Here is a 26,208-nt window from a genome sequence, read left to right on the forward strand (position 1 = left end):
CAATATAAAAAAAAAACCAAAGAGCACCATAATCAAATGGAAAGGCTTGTACCGCGTTCTTTCTCACCGGTAATTCTTGCGTTTAGTTTAGAGAAAGATATTTCCACTATTACTACCCTGAAACATACCCGTACGCCCGTACATAGAAAGTACCTTTACTAGTGTTTTACCTTTTTGTTCTTTCAATACAAACCCAGCTTCCATCCGAGAACGAAACCATGTAGTAACCTCTCTATAGACCCTCCAATGGATTAAAGTCACAGCAATTCGAGGGGCATCGATGCAGCAGACGAGCTTGCGAGAAGGGGGTCTAGCTGCCCCCCTGTGGGCCCTCTGCCGATGGCTCCGATCCCTTTCGCGCAGGTTCGTTCCTGGATCCGCTCACGCATAAGTGAAGACCAAACTCAATTAAGGCAGACCCTGGAGACATGTCGACAAGCCAGGAAACACTACCTGACTGGGACAGTCGTTACTCAAGACGTCTGATCTCACTACCAAGAAGGTATCTCGTATCGTATCATGGTTGGTATCATTACTGGTCATTGTGCACTAAACAAACACCTTTTCACCCTAGGTCTCACAGACAGCCCACTGAGCAGAGCATGCATGGAGGCTGAGGATACTGCAAGCCACCTTCCCCTGGAGTGTCGTGGCGTTGCATCAACAAGATTTCCTGGGAAATCCAGGGACCATGAGCGAAGCCTGCCGTGCACCATCGGCGGTGCTCCGTTTCCTGAAGGAGCTGGGCTGGCTGGAATGATCAGTGGCTCAGACTCCGCACGCAGAAAGTGCCCAGACAAGAGGCCTAACTGCGAAAAACAGTCCTCGAGGGAAGTAAGAAACCTCTCTATAGAGAATAAAAAAGAAAAGTACTTTATTCGGCAAAATAATTTTTAGATAGAAACTCTATAGCTAGGGTACGATTGCATCTTGTGTATTTATTGATCAACCATTTCTAATAATATGGTAGCGATACAACAAAACTGAACTAGGACTGGAAACTTTATCTAAATTAAAATTATCAATAAGGAAGACATATTCAACAGCATACTTATTTATTAACTAATACTATTCCCATACATCACAAACATCGTAACATCAATAAAACACTGGTTATGCTTACAAATATTTAATTATTGATTTTATCGATTTTGGTAATTGAAAACTAGAGCGCATCCCTTTTCGTGTATGGCAACACCAGGAACCAAATAGTTGACGGAAGGCTGTGCGCAGCGCAAGATGTGTTGTTGCAGTTGTAACACTACTTTTATAACTAAAATAGAAATTGATTTAGATAAGTGGTTTCTCAATCAATTTGTACCAGTGTCCGCACTCGCAGCGGCGGGGTTGATCCTGGAATGAGAACAATTTTTTTTTTTTGTATTACGGCAACATCAATTTTATTTATTACATGGGCGTGAAGACCCGCTTTGGAAAAATGCTCTTGCTATAGTTTCTTAGAGAGTACTCTATATCCAGTGCATGTTGTAGGAAACGATTAAGGGACGCTTTCACGGCAGATTGGCAACAATAGCATTCTCAAAGAGGGTGGACATCAGGCATGTGACCGGTTGTAAAATAATAGCCGAATCTTCAAAACTTCAAGGTTTCAGTGCCTATTCCTAGAAAAGAACACTTCAGTTAAAACCCACCCATATGCTATATTCCATCAAAATTCATTCGACGACTTCGGTGGCGCAGTGGTAAGGTTCTTGCCACTGAACCGAGATGGCCCGGGTTCGATCCCCGGTCGGGTAATGATGGAAAATGATCTTTTACTGATTGGTATTTGTTATAAAATATAGTATCGTTGAGTTAGTATCCCATAACACAAGTCTCGAACTTACTTTGGGGCTAGCTCAATCTGTGTGATTTGTCCTAATATATTTATTTATTTATTCATCCAGTAACAAACACATACAAGTGAGATAAGGATTATTATTGCATATGTATGATCATGTATACCTTGTGCAGCCACAGCCAAGTGATCGACGTGGAGTGTTCATCACCTGAAACAATACATAATAAATATTTAATATAATGACACCAACATTAGTTGCTTGTGTTCTACATATATTTTAAACGGTTGTCTCACAAATCATTTTTAAACTCTATGGTGATATTTGTCAGTCTTTCAAGTAAAACCTACGATCTTATAAAGCGGTACAGATACAGTATCACATCTTTATCCTTTACGGGGACAGAGCCAAGATTTGAGAAACTTGAAGGTCACATATACACATATATGGTTACAACACAATCTCTTAAGTTAAATTATGAGTTTGTGTTCATGCAGACAGACGAGACAGGCATTTCTTTTTATAATATGTAAGGATGTCACATGTTTGGCATATTTTAGTTGTCAATACCTTCATTCTGAAATGAATTGTGCATTTAGGTGTGTGTGTCATTAGGAACACAGATCTGGGTTGGCACAAACAGAAGTTGTGTATACCAGATAGTCGTGAATATATGCAGGTAGTGAAAGTACTGTTCACTTGTTAATATTTGTTTTTCAAACATCAAATGTTTATTCGCACACAACATGTGGACGTCCTTTGCGATGTCACATCCTCGAACAGAACCAGGCACATGCAGAAATGAGAGAGAGACTTACATATACATCCTACAATCCTAGCATCAAAACAGGAGGGCACTAGGGTGGGCTTGTCCTTGGTGCCGTCATTTTTCTTCAGCACCTTCATGTTGAAGGGGTCGTCCTCACCGGACTGGAGGGCCAGCAATTCCTTCCTTTCGAGACCGGTGGCATGCTCCAGGGGATCAGGCATCACTGGAATATCATATTTATGGTTGTAACAAAAAGTAAGCAATTTTCCTGGTCTCCAATTAACTCCACACTAAAATCTACTCTGTGCAACTCAATGCTTCATTTTCAAATGAAAGACAAATAAACATACTTTCATATTTAAAGTATTCTGCTTGCATGGAACATTGACAATATAGGTATAAGACAGGTAAAGAAAATATTCATCAAATTTAAGTACTAGATTGTTTCAATTGGTGTGATGAAACACTATTCAACACTGAATGTTCCATGTCAAATCTTTGTTCTTTTTGTTAGCAATAGGTAAGTGTTTATTAATCTCTTAAAAACAAACATGTACAATTTTGAAACTGAAATAGAAATAAAAAACTAACAATAGAATGCATTGAAAACTGAAAAACATGATAACTTAAGAGTTGTATAATGTATGTACATAAGTACATACATAAGGAAACTTTTAGTGCAGCAAAAAATTAAGTTGTAATCCCTAATCCAATTCCTAGTCGCCAGCGTAAGTACCTAAAAGACGGGTGATCATGCCTCCCAATCAGGGGCCATTTCACCCAGATCTTAATCCTAATTATTATTATGAATATGAAAGTAAGTTAAGTTACCTCTTCACTTTTTATCAACTCAACCATTCTATTCTATACTACAAGTATATAAAATTTCAAGAAGATTGGTTGAGTTAGTAGTTGATGTATGGTGAAGAACATAGGCTACCTTTCATCCTGGAAAATTGTTCCCATGGGATATTCACACTTGCCAAGCCGAGGGCAAAAACTAGTACGAAATATCGGTATAATTTATGACTGCAACTATCCTACGCACAAAATTAATGAAGATAAAAAATATATTGATAACCTCCTAAGTCATAAATTTATTGATTTTAGATTGGGATAATATATGGAAATATCAAATAACATTTGCTAATTTATACAAAATGTAACAGGGAGTAACTGCGAAGTCTATAGGTACATGGATCAGGAACAGGACAAAAATATCAATAAAACGTGATCAATGTGATGGGAAATTTATAAACATTTATCGGCTTAAAAGGTCACCAATATTTTTTGTGGCGCATATGAATAGATGATGAATTTCATACATTTTATGAAATGAATTGGTTCATTTGCTTTATTTTAGGGTTGATTATTTCCAATCAGAATACATTTTTTGACATTACGTAACTAAGATTTTGACAGTCGAATCCCTTTTATTGCGGCATGATAAATGAACAAAAACTTACTTTTGTCGGCATAACCACGTCGGGCGGCATTTACCAGCACACCCCTAAATGCATTTGCGCGAAGAATTTGTCTACACAAGGAAGCCATTATTTTATTTTTACACTAGACCGTTTCTCACGATAGCAAGTGCAATCAAAATCATTTGTGAACTAGAGACGGAAACCGGATTTTACCGTTTTTTACATGAATCGGTATTTTTCTTTTAGGATTGCCAGTATTTTCCTGATGTACCGTTTAACATAAATGTGTTGACCACGGGTATTGACGATTAAACAAGCCTATGCACACGGTTTTGATTATTATTTCATTTCTTACACTGTTATATCATATCTACAAATCAACTTGGGCAAAAACTCATTTTTTGTATGTATGTATGTTTGTTTGTTTGTAACGCGATAACTTTCGAACCGTTGGTCTGATTTTGATGAAATTTAATGTAGGATCTGTTAATATAACTTTTATGTTCATGGGACGTCAAAATCGGTTAAGTAGTTTTTGAAATATTCCGAATTTTGTAAAAAAATATTGTGTTCGCGAGGTCTAAGTTCGCGGCGAAAAAGTTTAGTAACATAAAGGTTACATCTTAAGGCCATCTTATTCATTAGGGTCACCCTAATTCGGAAGAACATAAATTCAAGAAGTAGTAGAAGAGTAGGTAGCTATGATTTTTATCTCTTACGTGTTAGTCGTGAGGAACGAGCTTAATTCTTACGTCACGTGAATGACATAAAAATCATAAATACTCCTAACGATAATGAACGAAATGAGTATTAAAAAACATATCCCATATATTTTAAATTGTTGATGCCGATGTTTTGACTGTTGTAAATAGCGCAACAAGAAACAGCATGAAGACGTTTTATCATTATTAACATTATCTCAGCTAGAACTCATAAATAATATCACAACACAAGTAGGTAACACAACCATTAATATTTAATAAAACTCTTACGTAACATTTTTAGTAAGAATATTTTAAGATTTATCTTTGTAATGACTCTAATGATAAAAAATTCCAGGCACCTATTTTATGATAAATGACATATTCGTAAAATGTTGAATCCTTAGTTCTGATTGCGAAATAGACCTGAAACAATAATGCACATTTTATATGTTAATTAAATTTAAAAATTACGTATTTTGTATTTTATAAATGTAATAAAATCTCATACTTACAGCGCATAAAATAAATTGTACTTTATGACGGATTTTGTTTATTTTGTTCGCGTATAATAGCAAAGATGAAAGGATGCCTGAATGAAATCAGTTTCTAGTCCGACCACTTCTTTGAATAAAACACCCTTTGAACGAATTAAGTCTCACATCAATTTCACCTTCTTCCAGCTGAAAGAAATTATAGAGTTATTTATATTTCTAAATGATTTTAAATTTACTTATGTGCTTTCTGATTTAAGTTAATCTAGAATTAATGGTTTAATTTTTTGTTCAAAAAATGTTTTTTTGTAGTGAAAATAGATCTTAGATTATAAAAACTGTAATGGCAGCAGTTACAATTTCTGTTGTATTTTTTTTATAAACCAATCATTTACCGGGTCTCCTTGATATAATTCTCTATAACAGGACGGTGATACGCATTCTCGAATGCAACGCAGCCGCTGCAGACCATTCTGATTACTGCAAGCACTGGTTTGTTCACATGCAGTTTCAAATTCTCGAAACGTCATTTCCTGAAACAAATAACATAAATTAATTTGTTTTATTTTACATGAAATAGTAAACTGGTTACCAGCAAAACATTTCTTCTCATTGATGTCACAATACTGAAGCTAAAATCAATTTCGTGGAAAAAACAATAGCACCTGTAAATATAGTATGGACCATTATGACAACAAAAATGAAAATATACTTGGTACTTACATTTTTCGGAGAATCTTTATACTGATATTCCTTAAAAGCGAATGTTACTGGAGAGTCAGTAGAACCTTTACAGTATGCGCATAAAACTAAAATATAATAATAACTAAAAACTAGATGTAATCGCAACATTTTCAGCAGTAATACAATGCAAAATGAATACACGTAATGTAACCTAATTTGCCTATATGTTCTGGGAAAGAAAATCAATATTTTGTTTCTTAAACCTGATGATTTTAAGCTACAACATAACATATATAGGTAAAAAGCTATTCTCACATAAAATAATATGATTAAATAGCTAAAAAGTATCTATTATTATTATTTACTGTTTAAGCATCTAGTGGGTATTTTAATACACTTGTTTATTCATTACTATATTTTTGTAAAAACCGATTAAAAACCGGATAAGTACCGATATTTTTTTGTGGGCAAAGGAAGGCAGCTTCAAGGGGATGCTGTCTTCTGCTAGTTTCAGTTCAGAAATGAGACGATGAGTGAGATGAGCAATTTTGTCATTCAGTAGATACATATCATAAGGGTTCCGGTACTGGTAGTTCCAAAGTTGACCAATATCATTAAAAATAAAAGTAGGTAGGTAGGTACTTAATATAAAGGAAAAAGAAATTAAATAATGCAACTAACTGTCCTTAATTTATTTAAGCTACAATATTAATTATAACTAAACGTTGAAAAAGTATTTTTAATCTGTTCTGTAGACCTACTTGTCATTTTTTCATTAATTCATTTCGTAATTCGTAATGCGCCAAAGTGAGATGAGATTGAGTTGTGACTAAATATCAAGTGATTTCTTACTAGAATTTAGTGTATATGAATTTATCGTCCTACGAATCTTACGAGTGCAAAATCGAACATATTTCTAGTGAACAAACAAATTGTGATCATTATTTTAAACAAAGGAATCAGTGTGTATTTGTTAAAGGACATACTACACCATAACAATACTATCATTTGGTAAGTGCTTTTGATATTTTTATAGGTATTTGAATTATATGTCTATATCATGTTTCAGTGTTGGTGGATTATAAAATTATTTTTTATAGCAGAATAGTAAAATTTTGTTTATTGGTCCTTTACTGCAGTGGCTATTACAAAGCTAATACATACAAAGATACTACTTTCTGGCTTCTAGCGATTAGTTATAATCTTATCCTATTATTTAGAGAAACCAAACTATCATTTTCAAGTATTTTTATGAAGGATTCCTTTTGATTCAAACAAAAAATACTTTTGAAACCTTATTTCAGTGCACTTGTTTTATTTGCCCATGTTTATTCAAAAGTTTATAACATCTGGACAATAAAGCAATGTCACAATTAATGCACAATAAAATGTGCTACCAAAATATACAACTTAAAGCATGTATAATGATCTAATTCAATTAAGATTTTTATGAATACATCACAACATCATGATTGTACCTAATCAGTAAGTTGCATTTACATATGACAAAAAAAACATATCTGTGCAGTAAACCAATGAGGAGTTCCCCATCATCCCAATCATTTGATTGCAGATATCTGCTTTATATAGAGGCAAATCAATCAGTTTTTTCATCATACATAATTTGCAAGTTATAAGCTTTAAAATTTCCAAGCAAAGATTTCCATTATATCAAATATCTTTAAAAAATAATTGAAAAATATTTTAAAGCATATACACTTCAGCTTAATGAGCTGCTAGTGTGTTAGAAAATAAAGTAAATAAATAAATACCTCTTTGCAGTTGATTTACAACAATAAATTTCCAACAAAAGTTGATATCATATATAGTTCCAGAATGGGAGGGCCATTCACCCATCTGGTGCTGGTGTCCCCAACCAGGAAATTATAATAACGTTGACATAAGGCAAGCGGCCAGTTGTAAACTCACAGCCAAATTTAGTGAATTTAATAAGTATTATTTTTGTATTTAATTCAGATAGCATGTGTTGATTGTCAGTGCATTCTTGGTGCAGCTATACTTAAACTCTGAAATTTAAATTTAACCCATATTTAACCTGAACAACAAATATTTTATACAAGCCATACAGAGTAGATATCCTCAGATTGAATTGTCATGTAAATTTAAGCTTTAAATTAAATGGAATAAGATGAAATTTGAAATGGAAAGTCATTCAATGTTGCTAGAATAAATAATTTTGTAATAGTAATTTTTATGCTTTTGTTTTGTTTCAACCTGTAATTTGCTCAAAAGATTTACAAAAAAAGAAAAACAAATGTTGTGTATTGTCCAGATTAAATTATCTTTGCTACCTTTACTTGAAAAGGATTCTTGATTTTAGAAATTGCTTTGAAATATTTTTTGGTTGGGGATGCCAGCTCAAGCACTAGATGGATCGGTCCTGGGAGCATTTCACCCAGTTCCCTGAGTTATTCACCTTAAATCCTATTATACTGAAAAAATGTTTTAAGTCTCATAATTCCTTTAGCTCTTGAGACAAAACATTGAAAGGTTGACTTTAACTGATATTGTAATTATCAAGTTAAATATTTTGGTACAGAGTATAAATAGAAAAAATAAATTGCCTATATTTAATTGATTGAGTGACACTGATTTGGGTGTTTGTATGTGAAAACACAGATAATAACAATGGTAACCATTGTCTCTGAAATGGGCGGGTCTTTGGTTTGTTTTTAATTTTTGTGAAGCCCATCAAATATCATTATTCACATCTGTGAATAGATGTATGTGTTTGCTTACTTATATTCTTCAAATAGTCTTTGACTTTATTACTGTTTGCTCTGATATGATGTAGATTCTCGCCATGCAGAGAATATATTAGGAATTTCATGATAAGCTCTGTGTAATAGACTTATATCTTTCATACAAAAACATATCATAGCTTAGTGATTATCAGGAAGCGGAGCACCGCCGATGGTGTGCGACAAGCTTCGCTCTTGGTCACTAGATTTCTCAGCAACTCTTCATGATGCCATGAACCCCAAAAGAAGACTTGCAGTTTTTTCAGCATGCCTTGTATTCCTTCCATGCTAAAAAAAGAAAGTGGAAAAATGATTAATTTGATATCAAGAACAAAATACAAGATTTCTCTCAGCATAATGTTGCGGTAACCATAGAATACCCTAGAAGGGGAAGTGTGCTGTCTATCGATTGTTCCAGTATCAATAGTATAAAATGTGTCCTTTCTCAAGGCGTAATAACATTATTAATTTTCTTCTTCTTTTCGAGTCGTTATGGCTATTTATATATTGTGAGACCAGTGTGTGGCCACTCTTATCGCTTCATTGGTACTATTGCTGGTCACAAATAGTATTGCCACAGTTTATTTATCGAACGGTACTATCGTCACAGACCCTAATGTAACCTGAAACACGCGAGAGAGAGAGAGAGAATAGGTAAGAGAGAGTAAGAGCGAGTGGTATAAAAAAATTGACACCAGTGTTTTAACAATTAACACACTCGAAAAAAAAGTATCATCTCATAATTTAAGTGTGGTACTAACCTATAGTACCATCTATAGTAAAACATTCAGGACTCAAGCGGGAATTGAACTCACGCTCCTGCCTAACCGGGACAATGGTTTTAACTACTGAGCTATCGAGACCATGCCGGTACGGCCGATTTATTTCGCCTTTTCCTATGTTCGATCTTTTTAATAAAACAGAAATTAATTGCCATTACCTGACATAGTTTATATATTATACTGGCTTTTGCCCACAACTTCGTATGTGAGTAAAAATCCGTTTCACGTGGAAATTTCAGGAAATCCATTGTTAGTGCTCCCCTACACTGTCCTAGGAACCTACACACCAAAATTCAGCTTTCCACGCCCAGTAGTTTCGGCTGTGCGTTGTCTGTCACTCAGTAACGCAAGAGTTTTATACATACATATATAGATATATTTGTTAATTGCCTGTGTTGCAATCTTTATTACTTTATAATTAGTTGAGGCCGGTAAACTTGTTAACATTTTTCGGATCATATCACTTGCATAGCGGATAGGCGGATATGTACGACCTTTGATTTGACTCGAATAAGGGTATCATAATATTTTTGGTTCAGGACACTAGTACTGCTGGCCAGTGCCTTTGGTGCATATAATCTTTATTTTTTTTAATGAGCATGCGGTTTGCCTGATGTTAAGCAAACACCGCAGCCCGTGGACACCAGCAACCCGATACAAGTTACTTAGTTGCGGACTTATTGAAAAAGCGATAGACTCATTTCTTGAAGGCCCCAATGCCGAGCCTAAAGGACCCTATCCGTTATTTTGTTTATGAATTTGAAGCAACTTTGTTTTTGCTTCATTGCCTTTTTGTTATTTTTCTTTTGTGAGACGATATGCCGGGTAAGGTAGACGAACCCCAAGCGGTTCCGAATTGGAGCCCTTAACGAAATACTTGAAACAGTTGACACGAAGTGTGGAATCCAAATTCCCGCACCTTTATGTGACGTATGTGCAATTCTGCACGTTTCATTGTAACCGTGCACAAATTGAAAAACCAGTCCGTGCGTTTACCGAATTCGTATGTGGACAAAGTGATTTCGGTTTCCGGTTTCGTAAGATTCGGGGTTTTTATTCCCTATTTTGTGTTTATTTTTATTTATCTACACTGTGCCATTGATTCGATGGCGAGAAGTGAGATTCAAACCCGTACTAACCCCTCAGGAGACGTCGATATGAGACGGCAAAATGGAGAAAAGCAGTGACGAGAGTAGTATCCAAGAGACGGGAAGAGAATCAGAGGGAGACGGAACACCGCGTTATCTGAGAAAAAAACACACTTTTCCCTTTAGCTATATTAATTTAGATTGCATTGGTACTTACAGTAGATAGCCGAATATTGATTTATCGATAGGCGGCTTTCGATGTTGTCCGCATATTGAACCTTATATGCCGTCGTAATAGCGGTGAATTTGCAATAAAGGATAGCTTGAAGTGCTATTGATTGTACTGTAAGATTTTAGTGTAATTAACAGTTTCTGTCTGCAACGAGCTATCGTCTCAATCAGTCGACCTATCCGTCACATTTCCAATAAAAAGTTGTTTATTTTTTACATCACATACCTAAATAGATTTTACAATATTTTTTGTTATTATCATTTGTTTACATTACAACCTACTGCAGCAGCCCGTCCCGGTTTCGCTTGGGTAAAAACATACCTAATAAATTATACATCTAAATCTATTGTTTAAAACCGCATGCAAATCCGTGCAGAAGTTTTTGAGTTTATCGCGAACAGACAGGATAGACTAGGCAGAGGGCTTTGTTATTGTTGTTTGTTGACTAAGGATTTTTTAAAATTTAAGAAAGAAAGAAAGAAAGAAAGAAAGAAAGAAAGAAAGAAAGAAAACATTTATTTGCCAAAAACATGAGTACAAATGGTCAAAATGAATTAGATCTACACGTTTTACCGAATATAGGTATGCAAATATAATTAAATAAAGAGGAGCATGCTATCCACTACAAATCCAAAACAAACTATAATGTACTATACTAGCCCTAAATTCTATCCGAGTCTATCATTAAAGAAATCATTTAAAGTATAATAACATTTATCAGTTAATAAAGACTTGAGGTGCTTTTTAAATAGATTTAAATTTAAGCTTTTATATTGATTTGGAATTTTGTTGTAAATTTTCGGTGCCATACATACTATGCTATTACCGAGTAAAGCAGTTTTTGATGGGTGCATGCATAATCGATAGATATCTCGATGATTCCTCAATACAACATCAGCTAGACGAGGGAATAAATGAGCATTGGTTTTCACAAATGTTGCTACCTCAAGTATGTAAAGTGACGGAAGTGTAAGAATTTTGTGTTCTTTAAAAAACGGCTGACAACTATCAGTGCTTTGGAGTCTAAACATTGCGCGAATACAGCGTTTTTGCATTTTAAAAGCTATATCCTTATCCGTCGAATTGCCCCAAAAAATTATTCCATATCTAAGTATTGATTCCACTAAACCATGATAAGCTGTAAGAAGCGCTTTTATGTTTAATTCATTTGAGAGTTTAAATAGTACAAACGCCGAACTACTAAGTCTTTTACTAAGACCATCTATATGGGGTTTCCAGTTTAATTTAGAATCTATAGTTAGCCCTAGAAATTTTGTTGAATCAACTTCTTTCAACACATGGCCTTGATATTCTATTTTATAATTTTCCGTATCAAGCGGTCTTTGACTAAAATGCATTATATTGGTTTTGTCAAGATTTATCTTTAAATTATTATTATCAAGCCATTCAATTATGGATGTTAAAGTTGCATTAATATCTAATTGATAAATATTTACATCATTACATTTTATTGTTACCGTGCTATCGTCCGCAAATAAAGTCATATTATGTTTGGTAGTGTTTGGAAGATCGTTAATATATATTATGAAAAGAAGGGGCCCAAGCACACTACCTTGTGGAACACCATATAATATAGAACGTTCAGTTGATAAGTAATGTTGTTCCGATTGTGTTTTAGGATTGAATTTTGAAATTTCTGTTAACTGTTTACGATTAGATAAATATGATTTTATTAAATTTAACACATTACCCCTAATTCCGTACGCTTCTAACTTGTGTAATAGTATGTCATGTTGAACATAGTCAAAAGCTTGTGTCATATCACAATATATAGAGCATATGGGTTTTCTGATGTTAACTTCAGTTAATACAATTTTCAAAAAATCATAGATGGCCATATTTATATTTTTATTACGACGAAACCCCTTTTGTTCATTACACAAAATTTTTTTATCTTCAAAATAGACGTTTAATTGGTTGGAAAAATGTTTTTCATAAACCTTTGAAAATATAGAATTTAAAGCTATAGGTCGATAATATTGCATTAGTTCTTTGTTATTTTTTTTTAATAAAGGTTTAATTATGGTAGTTTTTAAGTCTTGAGGGAAAACACCAGCTTCTATACTAAGGTTTATTAAGTGACTAACATGATGACATATATGTTCATTTACAGCTTTGAGTATTTTGGTTGAAACACCATCATACCCAACACTATCCGTATTTTTAAGTTCTTTTATAATTTTATAAACTTCCTCTGGTGAGCATGGTGCCATAAACATTGAATGTTGTCTATGGGTAATAGCAGATATAGTATTGGCTCGACTTCTTTTTTCTGGTTTGATTTTGTCAATGAAATAATTATTAAATGAATTAGCTATTTCCTCTGGATTTGTAATATAGTGATTATCAACTTTAATTCGACTTATTGTTTCTTTTGGTATGTTTAGTCTAGCTTGATTTATAATTTGCCATGTGGTTTTTGATTTGTTCTCGGACGTCATTATCTTATAATTATTTTGACTTAATTTTGTCAATTTAATAATTTTTTTAAACTGTTTCGTGTATCTTTTGTAATTTATTTTATTATTAAGAGTAGGCTTTGTTCTAAACTTCCACAAAAGACTTCTTTTCTTTTTACTACAATTTCTTAATCCTTTGGAAATCCAAGATTGTTTTCTATAGACATTGACTATAATCCGTTTTTTAGGAAAACATAAATCATAAAATAATATAAAAACTTCTGCAAAACTGTGATACGCAATATTGGGGTCCACCGTATTATATATTTCCGAAAAACTTAAGCGTTTTATACAGTCTATAAATTTATTAATATTTTCGACACTGTAATCTCGCACTGTTCTACGCCAAAACTTAAATCTTACAGTTTTTATAATAGGCAATTTAATAAGCTGAGCTGTGTGATCTGACAGACCGAAATCTAACACTTCCGTTATACAATTCTTTTTGAAATTATGAGCAAAATTATCAATACATGTCTGGCTTACTGGTCTAGTGACTTGTTTCAATGCTAATTTTAAATCATAACTATTTAATATACATTCAAATTCATTTTTTTCCTTAGTATTTTTCAGATTATCAATATTAAAGTCACCAGCAATTATTAATTGTTTTTGACTACATTTCGATATACCGTTTAAGACTTGTTCCAACTTTTGGAAAAAATCATATATATTTTTATAATCTGGCACCCTATATACACAAAGAATATTAAGTTTATAATCAATTAACTCAACCGCACAGCACTCGAATGTACTAGGAACACAATATTTTCTAACATTTATTTCTCTCCACTTATGCTCTTTCTTCACTAAAATACACGCTCCTCCTCGTTTGGAATTATTTCTACTGTAACAAGCAGCTAAATTATAATTATGTAAGTTCTTATGTAAGTTCTAAGTATCTTTCTTTCTTTCTTTCTTTCTTTCTTTCTTTCTTTCTTTCTTTCTTTCTTTCTTTCTTTCTTTCTTTCTTTCTTTCTTTCTTTCTTTCTTTCTTTCTTTCTTTCTTTCTTTCTTTCTTTCTTTCTTTCTTTCTTTCTTTCTTTCTTTCTTTCTTTCTTTCTTTCTTTCTTTCTTTCTATACCTACTATAACTGAAGAAAGCAAAGCAAAAGAAAAATGTAAGTTTAAGAAACGTAATTATATATTTGCGTGTCTATGTTTTCCAAGGATTTGAGAATCAGATTTTCCCTGACAAGTATTACGCCACGGCCACTCTTTTGTCAGTCTCTCCCTCTCTCATATCTGAGCGTTATTCTGTTTCTTTTTCAGGTGTTGAGGGTAGGAAAATATATAGCCTAGTTTACATGCCGACGGTGAATTGTACATTGCTTAGATTAATCTTTCATCAAAACATAGCTCGAATTTCAACTGAGCAATGTACATTGAGGTTTGTCGATATAAACGTAGCGTTAAACATCCGTGTCTGTCTGTATTTCTCAATAAACGTCACTGTTTCCACACAGCAACGGCGAAAGGCGATGAGCAATTTAATTAGCATGAGTAAATAACAACCGCGAGGATGACTAGCATCATAACATAATGCCTATTTGTACTCATGTTCTAGGAAAATTTTTTTGCTCACGTACATTTACTAAAGATTCAGATACGTTTTATTTTATTTGATGTAAATATTTTGCTGGTTATGTCATATATAGTTATGTTGTTAATATGATATATATGAGATATGCTATGCCACCCAAATGTATTTAGTCAAAAATGATTACCTGTATAGGTGCAGTATAATATTTAACACAGAAAAACTATTTAAACGTTGGTCATTACATTGCCCCGTCCTTCACTTACAAAACACGATGTTTTCCTGCATCTCCGTTAAAGATCATCATCATATCGAGTGTGTTATTGCTAACACTGATGTCAGATTTTATACATAGATTAAAGATTTATATATAAAGATATAATGATTTTCTATAAAGTTATAGACGTGATGTAGGTGATAAAACCTTCCTGTAATTCTGTATGGATTGTTGATTGGTAAAATGAAAATCTCAATTTCTTTACAAAGATGTAAAATTGCGACATAATAGCAATGGCATAGGCGTTATTTATTTTTAGTTATTAACATGCATAACAAGTTTATTTGTTAGACAAATTAAAAAACCCCAGACTTTCAATATTCATTTCGCTACAACTTTTGAACGGCTGACCCGATTTTTATGAAACATGGCTAAGAACACTCGGGATAAAATTATCTAAGACACAAAAAAAAAAAACTAAACGAAACTCGGTTCATCCGTTTGGGAGCTACCTACAATGCCACAGACATATAGCACCCCTCTTTTGCGACGGGGGTTAAAAATGCTTACGAAGATAATTGCTGGAATAAGCTCTATTTGTCCCACTACTGTGCAAATCTGTCTTTCTATCCAGAGCAATTCTTGTGTTATTAAATTCAGTCAGTGTCAATCATAATCTAAACTTGTCATCTCTGTAACTAAAATGTAGCTAGCTACCAATATTTACTCTTTCAGTGGCATCATGAATGCGTCACCCGCAAGTGCATTGAGTACAACTGCACTGAAGTCTCGACAGTTTTTGTTATGGAATTCACTTACAAAACAAATGAAGTGAAGGAATGAAATAAGCTACTGCTTCGACACGAACCGTGATGAGAATTTATTATTATTCTTACCTCCTATTGGCGCCAGCTCAAGGCTGGCTGGAAGGGGAGTTGCAAGGACGATTGTTCCTCCCCTTTACACTGGGACCATTTCACCCAGTTGCCCGATTCACCTTTTCGTATTTGTTAACCAAACTAGTAATTTGAAGTTGGCGACGGTCCTCTGAATCTACCTGTAACTTTGCGAAACCTTTAACTGCCCTGATTATATAATTGTCAGGTCATCCTCAGATGGAACATTTGAGTTCTTTCACTGCAGCATATGCTTGACACGAGGTGCAGGTTGATTTTCTCTTATTCCTGTCAGTTTGGTCAAATTGAGTACTCCCCTTGCCTTATCACTGCCTATTCGATTGACAGTGTCCTATAAGTATGCTAATTATTATACTATTGATGTGGATAGGAGGTGAATTTTTTGGCGGAGGTGAAGGTTTTGACGACCTCGGTGGCGCAGTGGTAAAGTTCTTAAGTTACTGAACCGAGAGGTCCCGGGTTCAATGCCCGGTCGGGTCATGATGGAAAACGATCTTTTTCTGATTGGCCCGGGTCTTGGATGTTTATCTATATATGTATTTGTTATAAAATATAGTACCGTTGAGTTAGTATCCAATAACTCAAGTTTCGAACTTACTTTGGGGCTAGCTCAATCTGTGTGGTTTGTCCTAATATATTTATTTATTTATTATTATAATTTAATTGACATGTCCACCCTTATCACATACCCATCCATCATGTGTGGTCAGTACATAGTGATACAACACACATTGAATTTGACTTTCTCTCTCATCTGAACGCTTTCCCAGTTGCTCTATCAACAACTAAGACTTCAGCTTTCCTACTTTTTCTACCCGACTTCGCAACTCCATGGTGACAGTCAGTGGAGCGTCAACTAAGAATATTCATTGACTCTCTCTCATCTGAACGTGGGAGCCCAGGTTCCGCTTCCTTACTTTTTCGTCTCCACTTGGCACGGTCGTCGGCATCCCTAGTTGTCAAACCATTGGCACGCATGGTGGAGTGCCATATATATCATATCATCCTATATATTGCAAACCACACCACTATTGACTGTCATCTAGTAATTATATTTACTCATACTGTCACAGCCTGAGTACGTCACCAGTGAGTGCATTCAGTACACTAGCACTGAAACGTAAAGCAGTTTTTTGTTATGAAACTGAGTTGGGGTTATCGTAAACGCATGCACCATGGAAAGAATAATTTTTGGACCTCATGTTTTATTCGATGACTAAACTGCTCGATTGTTCTATAACGCATCAGAAATGTGATTCGTTGAGACGAAATTCAATTCAACTTTTTTTAAGTCCCGCTGCTGGGCAAGTTTTCTCTAATTTCTTCCTTAGGTTCGTCCTAGTATTAGGTATTTCGCTCCGTTCCTAGTTTTAAACCTAAGGGCATTTGAGATTGTCAGATAATTTTGATGCTTATTTAATCTGACCATCTCGTCCTTGTCTCTCTTTACCTATCCCGTCTGTCTATAACCCTACTTCACTTGTCCTACAGAGTTGAAATTTTCTACGACGTCGCTTCAGTTTCCATGACAATGCACAATATATTGTAAGCATGATTAGTACATGAAGAATCTAATTCCGACGGATTTTTTTTGGCACGTGTTGATCTCTCTTATGACAAATTGACAGCGATAAAAGCTTGTGTCAAATGGTAGATTCTACACCAAGATGCGGATGGTAGCACCCGTATACAATTTTTTATAATGTAATTTATATTTTACTGTATATAACTTTGCATTTCACTTCGATTGCGAGGAAATTGACAACCATCATAATCGTTCTAATATTCCTTGATGTAAAGCGCTTTTATCTTGCGGCCAATTAAATAACTGACCAAATATGAACTGGTTAGACGAAGATTTTACTTATTTGCTCTGAAGCATTTTACTTTTGTAAAATAGTTTTTATGAAATTTGGTATTGAGGAAGTAGATTCCTTAACCTGATACCGGATTAATACATAGGGAACTTTTTATCCTAAAAGTACGCGACTCACGTAGGATTTGGTTAAACATTCGCTTAGTAAAGTAGGTATATTATATACATGCTGATCATAGACGGATCAACTTAAAACAACATAATAACATGTATTTTTCATATTACACAATCTTTTGTTATGTTTTTACAGTAGTCACATGAGTTTCCATAATTGGTTGCATAATAGTAGCGATAGTGTAATGTTGCTTTACGATATAGGTATTATGATTATATGTTGACAAAAATTCCGATTTAATTTCCCATTAGTCCTACTGTGTGCCTGTTAGCTATTACAATTCCTAATGGTAAAAAAACAGAAGAATTTTGAATAATTGTCAGTCGTAAATTTTATGACGAAGCAACGTAAATATTTTCCACTTTACAAGATAGCGGTAATGCCTTTATCTAATTTGCTTGTCTGTCTGAACAAACATCAGTCGAAAACCACGCTGTGTTTTATTGGGCCGCGAATTCTTCTAGAATTAATTATATTTTATTAAATTTTATAATTTCTCCTTATCATTGCCCGGTAATTTTCGGGGCTGTGAAGCCAAACAACCGTAATAATATGTGCCCATCCAAATCAAAAGGTACCTTATGGCGCCCGGCACTTACGCCATTATTGCCGTTGTTTTGTATTCGAACAACGGCATTAAAGACCTAAGTGCCAGCCGCCATAAGGTCCCTTTTGATTTGGACGGCCACAAACCTATCTTGCTTTATTTTAATAGTTAATAGTTCATATATACACACATCCTTACAATCTTTCGCATTTATATTGTAGGAATTAACTACAGTTTTAAAGTAAAAACCACATACCTAATTGTGGTCGGCATCTGACCAAACCATGTCACTACTTCAGAGTTGTACGGAACCTGTTCCATGGTCGTTTACCTTTGGCCATTATGCAGGTCCATGTGGCGCACAGCTTGCATTGCATCTGTATATAGAACATAGAAGTAGCTTTTGCTTGCTTAATCCGCGTGTATTTCGAATAAAATCTTAATGTATATATTATTAAATAACATAAATATCATTACGAATGCGGAATAGACACGATTTTCATACAAACTTTCACCCCACCCCCCCATTATAGACATTTGGGGTTGATTTTTGAAAAAAAGTAACCTATGTTTGGACGGGGTTCTTTAACTACATCTCGTTCTTTCATCATTCTCGTCATACAAGCCTCATACATTTTTTGTTTTTGACATATGGAAATAAATGTTCTAAAATATAATTTGACCCCAACATTTGTGACGTCACTTGTGCCCACTGTTATACAAGCGCCATATATTGTTTTTTTTTTTTTGGCACACGGAAAAATGTGTCTGATTTGTCTTGATGGCAACAACCCAACAACCCTATTAGATGTAGTGATAACTGAACTACTGGCAGTTATCTACCGAATTCTTTTCTAAAGTAGGCTTTTTCTTGATCTCTATTGCGTCTCGTCCAGAGCACAATGCAAAACTCAATCAAGGGAAAGACCTATGACGAGTGAACCGGAGATTCTAGACTCATTCAATTCAATTCTAGATTCATTCAATTCACTGAGCGCCTTTGAGTGTGAACTCGTGGCTCTATCTACTCCGTAAGGGATAAAGACGTGATGTGTGTAAATAGTGTTAACCAAGCCATGTTATTAATTAACAGTAATTCTACAATCAGCGCAAGCGACATAAGCAAACTCATTGCAAAATCATCGTTAATACCAGCATCATAGGGTAGAAGGGTAATCGTTTCTATAATAAACACATCAAAGTTATTATGTTTTTATATTCGAAATAATAAGTATTTTATTTCGAGAACCAGTTTAACACGGAAAACGGCTAACTGTGATATATTGATACGAACAAACCGTTGAAGTTTGATATCTCTTCGAAATACATTTTTTGGAACAGGTTTTAATATTTGTGACCTCTGATCCGTTACATTGCATAAAAATATGATATACGTTTTTGTTGAGCCCAGCATACCCAGAACCGCAAACAAATAACTATTATCCTGTTAACCGTTGTAACAAACTTCTCTCTCATCTGATAGTTTTTCTGGTAATTCCTCAGCCGTAAAACTGCGGACCAGGATCCGCTTCCCTATTATTTCGCCCGGCGTCCTTAGCATCTCAGATAATGGTCAGCCATTGCACGTATTTATATAGTTTTTGCTAACTTTTATCCTCTCAATTATTTTTTTCATGTAAAGAGTAGTATTAGTAGACACGAATCCATCGATTAGATTATTTATCTAGCGTTGCTTTATCTCGATGTAAATGGAACCAGCTAAGCCGATCTCTAGACCATTGGCTAATTGTAATGACTTTTAGATTGATCCTAATAAATGATGCGATGTCTTTTTACCCTTAAAAGGATTTTACTATTGCTCATATTCAGGAATGGGAATACGATTTGGTACAAAAAGTATGTCATTAATTCCCCTATGGTATAATTTGTAAAAATCTATGAAATACTTTGATATGAATGTGATCCTTCGAAGATCGTAGTGAAGCCGAGAAGTGTGGTATCAATTATATCGGAATTGAGAACGATTAGTCACATCCTTTCTTCCAGCCGGTGTCAGAAGTCAGCGGTCCAGAAATAAAAGAACAAAGACACGCTGTACTCGTATCGAATAAATACATAAACGAGTTCATTTGGATAATGTTATTCGCGCGCTTGTTGGCGCAGTTGCTCCTTATTATCGCCACATGGCGTACATATAACAGACTCGCACGCATTATTCGATATCTTGATACTGATAAATTAAATAATCGATTGCCGCAAACGTGGTCCAACATTGGTGCGTTCATTTGTCGATTCGAATTTCGAATGTTTTTTTCTTTTTCTGTTTATAAAATTAGTCGTTACATGATTATATTGTGCCAGTGTTGATGTAACTGTGTTGATTTTATACTGTGGTGCAGTGTTGTAGCTTTGATAGTTTTGGATTTTTGGCATCAGCTGTAGAAAGGAATGCGTTTCTGTAAGTAAAGAAAATACGATATTAATGTTTGTCATTATTCATGTTGATAATTTCTCTTTTATTTCTCGAAGAATTCATAATTAAATTCAATGGGTTGTAAATACCTTTAATATTTAACATTAGACTCAGTTTTAAATAAACTTTATTGATCGTTTTGTACATCTGTATATACGAGCATAGTAGCGTTTAAAACATGATTAAAATTCGGTAGCGATTTCAATGCGAACGCTAGATTTTCATTGTCATGTTAATGTGTAGTGTACAACCGCACATAAAATATCTCAAAGGGCTCTTATGTGGCGGTGATAGATGTTAAATTGCCGTGAATATGCGTATCTTACGTTATACAATGAGCCTAACATTTTCATTACTAGTTTGATAAGATCATATCGTGAAAACACCAACTGTCGGATTGATAACGAAGGCATTGGTTTCAGAATACCTTCGTCTATACCGAATTTCGGTAATGTCAATATTGACAGAGAACTACTTCTGGAAGTAATATCTACTTCTTCATCCCTTATCCCATTTCGGTGTTGGCCTAGCGGGTCCCAGGTTCGAATCCTACTCGCGCCTCATGAGTTTGTATATCAATCTAACTCATGTATGTATAGTTTTCATTGACCACCACTTTCTTCCGGTGAAGGAATTCATCGTGAGGAAACAAGCACATTAGTGGACACAGGTGGATAGTTTAGTTCACTAGTCTGTATCCGACTACCTGCCACTAGATGTCGGTAGGTAGTCGTAAAAGCCATGTCTGATGCCTTAATGCGTCTTGAATGGAATTAAAACACACTCGATATGATGATGATGATGATCCAATTTCACTTGGAATCATATCTTCTAATACACCTGCGACAGATAACTCTCCTGCGGCTTTTCATATCTATACTATTACTATAAAGAGGTAAGCGTTTGTGAGTTTGTATGTTTGAGGCGGGTAATATCCGAAACTACCGAACCGATTTCAAAAATTATTTCACCATTAGAGAGGTACATTATCCAAGATTGCTATAGGCTATATTTAATCTCAAAATTCTCACGGGAGCGAAGCCCCGGGCGACATCTAGTGTGTTCATATTTTGCGTCTGGATCTCTTTTTACAAGCTTTTATTTAACTTGCATTGTAAATAGGTACCTATGTTTAGGTGGAATCTTTGTAACTCAATTTTGAAGTAGATATCTTCAACCAATTGAGCTGAAATTTATAAATACTTTTAGTTCGGCAATGGGTTATTATGATATATATGACCTAATGATGCACCCAGGAACTCTTGACGAGGGAACACCTCAACGATTTTGCACGGATATTTTGTCTGCGTTTCCAGATGTGTTGCTCCCGTTTCTGTGTTTGTGTCCATCAGACCAGCGACACAAGTCTTACGCTCAGTATGGGCCGTTGAGTGTTGTCTATTTAAAATTATTTAACCTCACTTTTAACGTTTCCTTTGCGCCACCTTTTCATCAATATTTTTAAATAGGTATACGTTTATTATTGGAATGGTTTAACTCTATTCCCAAATATTCAAAGCAAAGTCTTCAAAGTTCGTGCTATCGCTATCCTGCTCCATATATCTAGACAGAGACAGCACTGATGAATCAATCACACATAAAAATTTGAATTTAGAATTATCACACATTGAAATCATAAAATATGAATGAACATTTTTATTATTAGATTGGTTTCGCGTCTGTCTCTTTTCATTCCTTCAGTTACATCGTCCGTCCTGCTCATATCACGTGCCAGTAAGCAAGCCGGTATAATACAAATTAACGAATGTTTAGATGTGTATAGTCGTTATAATTTGTTTCTTCCTTCACCATCATAGGCTCCCTAGGACCAATTCGATCGAACATCTCGCCTGAAATAATTTTTTTAGACGTATACTTGAAAATAGTATGCCAGACGTGACTTATGGCGCGAAAGTTGGACCATCAATATTTTCAATTTTTTTTTAAATATTTTTCTCAATAGTCGTTTTATATGTATGATCATAATACGACTTTAAAAAAAATTGTTGGCCTCACTTTTGCTCCGTCAGTTGCGTCTGACTCTCTTTTCCCTCTCCCCCTCTAAGAGAATGTTATTATTACCTATCAACAGCCTATGTGTCCCTTAGTGACCGCGTACAATATCCACGCGGGAGGATATGGTCCTATTCTAAGGCGGAATCACAGGCCGCAATATATTTGTCTTCTTCTTCGTCTCTTTTTTAATCTTATTTAACTCAATGCATAATTTGTGCAACAATCATTGTTTTGTGTCTAGTGTCTATATCATCTTCAGTAGCCGTGTATATGTGTAGCGAATTAGTTCACGTGTTTGTTTATAAGGCTTGATTTATTGGTGACGCCACGTGGCTCTCTTGCGAGAGTTACGCGGGTTTACATTTCGTAACGTGAGGCGTGCTGTTCCCGCCCTGGAATACAACATATTCGATAGGCGACTAAGAGGCAAGAAGCATGACAGTTGACAGGCAACAAGAGAATTTCCAAAAATGATTGACGCCAGGCTAGCGGCAGATCGTAAAATGTCAGCGAAATCTAATAAAATTTAAAAGTTTATCTTTCACTTGGACACTGGGCTTAAAGGCATTATAGCTGCGAAAGTAATCGGGTAACACATGAAGTGGGAACATAATTACTGTATGCTCACATATGAATGAAGATGTGAGCATACAGTAATTAGGTCTGGCTAGTTCATAAAACATGTAACACGTAATTGTGTCCATACGTTCTCACTTTTACATTACATTAGTGTGTGTAAAAATGAAAACAGATTATTTTCAGCCTATATCAACCGACTGGTGTGTAAAGGCCATCCTTTTTTCGTGCCACTTCTTACTCCTGTGCCAGTCTCGTCCATCAATTCATGTTAGCTTTTATAAATCAAGATAAACATACCCAGGATCATAAAGGTGATTAAAAGTAGCACTCTGCTTTGTTTACGAGAGTTTGGACGGGATTTTAAATCGCCCATCAAAATATTTACATCATTAATGTGCGTAAAAATTGATTCATAGTGTCACGCAGACTGTTCTTGTTCTTGACATAATAGGTAATGGAAAATATTCCGAATTTAAGAGATTCTTGAAATTTAATCATTACTTCCTAAAATCTCCTCAGCATACAGAACAAATCCGGCCAAGTGCGAATCGGACTCGCAAACGAAGGGTTCTATTTTCTATAAAAACTAGCAAAATGTCAGGTTTTTAGTATTTGTTGCTAAGCAACGACAGCGGCAGAAAAACATCATCACTGTGAAAATGTCAACTGTCTACCGGTTCATCAGATACCACCAGGTAACAGACGGACAAACAGACACCCAGATGGACGGACACCGGAAAATTTAAAGCCACACACATTTTTTCGAATGCCCAAAACTTTACCTCTGTATGAATTACAATTAGTCGTAATATTTCGAGTATTGTTTATTTTTTGCTAACTTTAGTCTCATATTCATTCGTAATTGTTTCTTTTTAACCTTGACATCGACACATTCATAGTCTTAGCCAGCTATGGAACAATTACCAAAAAAATGTGTTGTAGAAACATTATCATGATTACGATAACACGTTTATCTTTATGTTTGATCTAATCGTAAAATTATCATTTAGGTTTAGTTGTGGTGTTATTACCACAAACAGTCCTTAAAACCACAATACAGGTTGCTCCCATGATAACAGTTTTTCTGTATCATGCAATATAATATCAATGTATAAAAAGACACCCTGTTGTACAAAGTATGTGCTATCATGTATATGATGACGCACAACTTGACATGCAAGTGATAAAAGGGCAAGTAGCTAACATATATGTCACAGTCAGCTCAATTAACCCACATACCCGTGTTTGTAAACATGGACCGCATGGACAGATGGACACGATATTAATAAATGGACCCTTTGTAGTAATAGAGATAACCCCTAACAGTCGCGTCATGAACATTATTCGAAATCAAAATTGTGGGAACGGTATCAAGGCTTTCAGCCATAATAGCTGACCAGTGATAACTGAAGGTCTACCACGAAATATACAAACACGTTATTACGTTCGTCTGACGTCCACATGCTGTCTGATTGAACGTGAAAAAACAACGTGTGGATGGACGCAACGTGTTATGTTTTGTGGTAGGCTTACTGGTGATAGTGATCGATATACTGGACGGGGAGAGAGAGAGAGCCAGGAGACTTAATTTTCTCATTTAGTTTGACAGGATTTGAAACTTTAGTCCGCGACACGAAAGAAGTCCACCGATAGTATGTGAATCGTCTAGCTTTGAGATAATTATTATAAATTAAATTTAAATTAGACGTGAAAAAGTGTAAAGATGTAATCCTAACTAATATTATAAACGCGAAAACGTTTGTTTGTTACCTTATAAATAACGCTTTATATGCACAATCAATTTTCATACATGTAGTTTGATGTACGGAGGATATAGGCTACTGTTAAAGTTTCCATAGGAAAATGACGCAACGAAGCGGGCGGGGCCGCGGACAACAGCTTGTACTGTTATTACATAATGCAACTGAATCACTTATGTTATCCGTTCGTCGGCAATACTGTCAAGCGCAGCCGTATGATTGTTTGTGGTGCGCAGTAGAGTTAGCGCAATTTATGAATCATTATAATTTCAAATGCCACGTGGACGCGATGTTTACCGATTTGATACGTAGATCTTTTTTAATAATGGCCATTATTAGGGTGATTTATCCCATCTTCATATTGTGAAACTACGTAACTAATATTATAAATGCGAAAGTAAGTTTGTTTGTTACCTCTTCACTTGCCTTCCTCATATTTGTGCCTCAGAATCCCGTGTTAACATTTTATAGACATTTCGTCCCGGAAAATGAGGAGGGTCCTGTAGGATAATTGAAAAACTAATTATGAATCAAAAATTCCTCGGAATCCCGGGTTAACATCTTATAGACATTTCATCCCGGAAAATGGGTCCTGTAGGAAAATTAAAATAACAATCCACGGAACCGATTTACTTTAAAATGTTGTAGAAAGGTGTAAATAGAATATAAATAAATTGTTTTTATCGATTAAAGTCTGATATATGTCTGACTGACTGACAGACAACGTACACATACAGGTGAAAGATTGTATGGAACTTAATACAATTTTCAAGATAAAAAGCTGAATATTGGCACACTTACTTTTTGTAGTAAATAAGTAATAGTAAATACAAAAAATGTTTAATTCACGTTTGTGGTTAATAAAAACCGGGACGTAAAACGTCATGGAAAATGGGACGGCACGCGTTGCAGAAAGCGGGAGTGAGAGTAGAAGCGGGAAATGGGAAGGAGACACGTAGTGGGAAACAGGACGGGACACTTTGCAAAAAA

General features: G+C 34.9%; 2 protein-coding genes across 4 annotated transcripts in view; one reads left to right on the forward strand and one right to left on the reverse strand.

The window, feature by feature from the left end:
* Window positions 1-1,038: 1,038 nt before the first annotated feature.
* Window positions 1,039-4,196, reverse strand: LOC128679927 (cytochrome c oxidase subunit 5B, mitochondrial-like). The gene is made up of 4 exons (XM_053762442.1): window positions 4,035-4,196; window positions 2,618-2,791; window positions 1,966-2,009; window positions 1,039-1,353 (listed from the first exon to the last, which is right to left on the reverse strand). Exons 1-4 carry the CDS (start codon window positions 4,120-4,122, stop codon window positions 1,291-1,293), a joined length of 369 nt encoding a protein of 122 aa, XP_053618417.1. The 5' UTR covers window positions 4,123-4,196; the 3' UTR covers window positions 1,039-1,290.
* A 2,298-nt stretch (window positions 4,197-6,494) lies between these two features.
* LOC128679923 (uncharacterized protein) overlaps window positions 6,495-26,208 on the forward strand; it is a 58,940-nt gene continuing 39,226 nt past the window's right edge. The window contains exon 1 of one of the 3 annotated variants that reach the window (XM_053762433.2): window positions 6,495-6,885. The gene's annotated coding sequence lies outside the window, so the exon portion shown is untranslated. Of the gene's footprint in view, window positions 6,886-20,557; window positions 20,849-26,208 lie in introns of those variants that run through there. The other 2 variants (XM_053762436.2, XM_053762434.1) reach the window with 2 other exon arrangements.

Source organism: Plodia interpunctella, chromosome 22 (assembly GCF_027563975.2).
Source record: "Plodia interpunctella isolate USDA-ARS_2022_Savannah chromosome 22, ilPloInte3.2, whole genome shotgun sequence".
Lineage (NCBI taxonomy): Eukaryota > Metazoa > Arthropoda > Insecta > Lepidoptera > Pyralidae > Plodia > Plodia interpunctella.

Excerpts from the sequence above, each read along its gene's own strand:
- LOC128679927 (XM_053762442.1), bottom strand. The coding sequence starts at position 4,122 with ATGGCTTCCTTGTGTAGACAAATTCTTCGCGCAAATGCATTTAGGGGT. Across the intron at positions 2,792-4,034 it reads ACGTGGTTATGCCGACAAAA|TGATGCCTGATCCCCTGGAG; the intron begins GTAAGTTTTTGT and ends ATGATATTCCAG. Across the intron at positions 1,354-1,965 it reads CTTGGCTGTGGCTGCACAAG|GATCAACCCCGCCGCTGCGA; the intron begins GTATACATGATC and ends TTCTCATTCCAG.